The 3,469-nt window shown below is 52.2% G+C and overlaps 1 protein-coding gene across 1 annotated transcript in view; it reads right to left on the reverse strand.

The window, feature by feature from the left end:
* The window catches only part of ARHGAP26 (Rho GTPase activating protein 26), a gene marked incomplete at its 5' end in the record, with an annotated part of 93,091 nt that overhangs the window by 88,351 nt on the left and 1,271 nt on the right, over positions 1–3,469 (reverse strand). Inside the window, 2 exons of the mRNA XM_010019316.1 lie at positions 995–1,089; positions 3,087–3,187. Coding sequence (XP_010017618.1) covers positions 995–1,089; positions 3,087–3,187 — 196 coding nt within the window. The remainder of the gene's footprint in view (positions 1–994; positions 1,090–3,086; positions 3,188–3,469) is intronic.

The following is a 3,469-nucleotide window of genomic DNA, read 5'->3' on the forward strand; positions in this document are numbered from 1 at the left end:
CAGAGAGTGGGAGGCAGCCCCACGGTTATCTCATCCCTCAGCCAACACAGGCAGAGCTCCATCACCCCAGCCCCTCCCGGCCCTGGACTGGCACTGGGTCGCTGCAGCAGCACAGGGTGGAACAACCCCGGGTTATTCCAGCGTTATTCACTACCCCGGGATTCAATAAACTTGGGTTTTCCCAAGACCTTCTGGGCATTCCCACAGGAGCCAGCAGCAGAAGGATGGCTGGACCACAACCAGGCACACAACTGGGAGGGCACAGACGTTCAGTGACTTTGGAGTGGGCTGTTGTAAACCACGTAAACTTCCTGCAGTGAGGAAGATAGGAGGCAGTGACTAATCCGCTTGGAACAGCAACCCCAGCCTGGTTTTCCTGTTTATATATCTAAGCTGTTTGTGATGCTAATTAGATATGATAACAGCTCTCATTCCTAGGCGCTATAGATTGAATCCGCACATACATCTGATTCAGCTGCTCCGTGATAAATCCCATCGGAAAGCATTTTATTCCTTCAGGAAAAAGAAATGAATTTAAAGTGCCCGGAGGCACAATCCAGACTTCCAATATCCACCAGCCACAGCGAACCAGCCACAGCCACTCTCCAGCACAAAAGCTGAAGCTATTCCAACACATACGCTGGAAAGAGGTGTCATATCCCAGCCAAAACACCCACGGAGCATCTTTTCCATACTTGCAACCATTTACTTTACGTGGCCAGAGACTGCCCAAGTGCTAAAAACCATTAACGTTAGAGAGACTTGAGTAAACTCGGCACCTTGTAAACCAGAGCACTCACTGTGTGCTGAGAGTACCTGGCTGCAAGTGTTTCCATGGACTAATGCTTTCCATTCACGAGGGTATGACTAAAGGAGAAGAGAAACATGGGAACTGCACAAGAACTCAGGAAAAGCCAAGCACAGAGGAGTGCATCCTAACCCCTGGCGTGCACATCCCTTTGGTGACCTGGGCTGTGACACCCTTGGCACTCACCGATCCACAGCTTCCACATCAAAGCAAAACCTCTTCTCGATGGAGTCTGTTTTCCGCCGCGTGCAGGATTTGAGGATAACAGCTTCATCTTCTCCCTGAGAAGAGACAAAATCCCGGCTCAGGCAGAGAACAACCAGCCACCCGTGTGCCTGTCCCCAGCACCCGCTGAGCTTTCAATGACCACGGCCACACCTGGGGGGTGTTGGCAATATCAGCCTGTTAGAAATACAGATTAGTATCTGACACGAGGACTTGTCATTTCACTCTTGAAAACATGTTTAGTCCAAGATCTATCATCATGAGCCTTCCTTTCAGGGCACGCACAATCACATTTGTGTATCGAGCACCACGTGATGCACATTTGGGCAGGCAGGGAACGTTGAACCACAACTTTTGGGCAGCAAAGTCAGCTTTATTTTCCATTGCTGAGCAATGCCTCATAGACCTGGCTGTCAGCTTTCACTCCAGGCTGCATTTTTGGCAGCGTTCTGCAAATGAGAACTCCTAACATGCCTTAAAATGTTTATTAAATAGCAACGCAACAACAAAACCATTCTCCCATCCAGGCATCTGCATCCAAGCCGTGCTGGATTTCCACCCGCGGCCGGCGATCCGGCAGGATCTGTGTGCACTGCTGTCCTCTGCTGGAGGAAATCCCTGCTCAGGCCCTGCCAGCACACGCATTTCTCCTGCAATGTTTAAAATGCACCAATGACTCAATAGCAAATGAATTCTGAGCGAGTTCCTGGAGATAACCCCTTTTGTGTGCTCTCGGTGCTGCTCCTGGTGACACCTTGGCTGACCACCTTGTTCCCTCACATCACCGCTTTTCCAGGAAACATACTGAGAATCACAGAATCATTTAGGGTGGAAATTACCTTGAAGATCATCAAGTCCAACCATTAACCTGGCGCTGCCAAGTTCACCACTAACCTACGTCCCCAAGTGCCACATGCACAAACCTTTTAAACACCCTCAGGGACGGTGACTCCAGCCCTGCCCTGGGCAGCCTGTTCCAATGCCTGAGCACCCTTTGGGGAAGGAATTGTTCCTCAGCTCCATCTAAACCTCCCCTGGTGCAGCTTGAAGCCATTTCCTCTTGTCCCACCCCTTGTTCCTTGGGAGCAGAGACCAGCCCCCTCCTGGCTCCATCCTCCTGTCAGGCAGTTGCAGAGAGCGAGAAGGTCCCCCCTGAGCCTTCTCTTCTCCACACTAAACCCCCCAGGTCCCTCAGCCCTTCCCCATCACACTTGTGCTCCAGGCTCTGCTCCAGCTCTGGTGCCCTTCTCTGGCCCTGCTCCAGCACCGCAATGTCTCAGTGTTGTGCTGGCAGCACCCCAGGGTGCAAGAGAAGCAGTGAAATGGGAAGAGACCACACAAAATATAGCACAGCCAGTGGGGATTACAGGGCTGGGGGTATCTGAATGCTGAGTTATAACGAAGATGCTCCGAGGCAAGAGGAAATGAATTTTGGAAGCTGCCCTCCCCTTGGCCAGGTCCCTTTGCCAGCAGGAAGCTGTGCGGCAGCCTCTGCCTGAGGTGCTCCTCTGCAAGGGGTTGATGTTTGCAAATGGCCCCAGGTGGGGACACTCTGGGGGGGCTGTTGTGCTGTGCAGGGGAGCAAAGCCAGCCCTGGCCACAGCCTGGATTGCACTGCTCTGGGAGCAGCGGGGCACATGGCGTGCTCTGGCCCCTCACATCACTGCTCCCCTTGCTCCTCTTCACCCCCTTGGAGCTGAGGGGAACTCCTGTGGCTCCGTCTAAAACAAAACAACTTCATTGGTTCCGTCCAAAACAAAACGACTTCATTGGCCAAGTCACAGGCATCGGGGAAGGTGCAAAATAAGGAAGAGGTTCTCTTCTCTGAGCCGTGGAACAGGAACTAGGGACTAGGGAACAGGGTTTGTTTGGGTTTGGGTTTCAACAAGGTGCAGCGTTAATTCCCCACATGGCACCCGCTCAGCATGGAACGAATCTGACCCACTTTACCTGCCTTTGTGACACCTTGCTGAAAACCTTCAGTGTGAGCCCCAGGAGAGCGTGCAGCTCCACCGTGCCCCGGGACACAGCCCTGCTGCCCCCCAGCACTCACCCCTTTCCCTCCGGATTTCTGGTCAAACGGCACCATCGTGATCCGCTTCGACTCCCTCTGGTATGTGCAGTAATGCTTCACCCAGGACGTCCCAAAGTGACCTACAGAGCAAATGCAGATTTTATTCCCAGAACTAGGACAGTTTCGGTGCCCTCCCATTCACAATCACGTTTAACAATCACTTCATAGAAGATTTCTGCACCTACAGCTCTTGTTGGACTTTGCAAGTGGATTAAGCATCATTACCCCCTTTCTGTGCAGTGGAAAGACTCTTACCAGGCACTGGCAGTGATTATCCCTCTCACAGAGAACCTGGCTCCCACATTCCCACCTTAATATCCCACCCACTGGGCTAATACCTCTCTTTCATGGATTTTGTATCC

This window comes from Nestor notabilis, unplaced genomic scaffold, assembly GCF_000696875.1.
Source record: "Nestor notabilis isolate BGI_N333 unplaced genomic scaffold, ASM69687v1 scaffold5830, whole genome shotgun sequence".
Taxonomy (NCBI): domain Eukaryota; kingdom Metazoa; phylum Chordata; class Aves; order Psittaciformes; family Psittacidae; genus Nestor; species Nestor notabilis.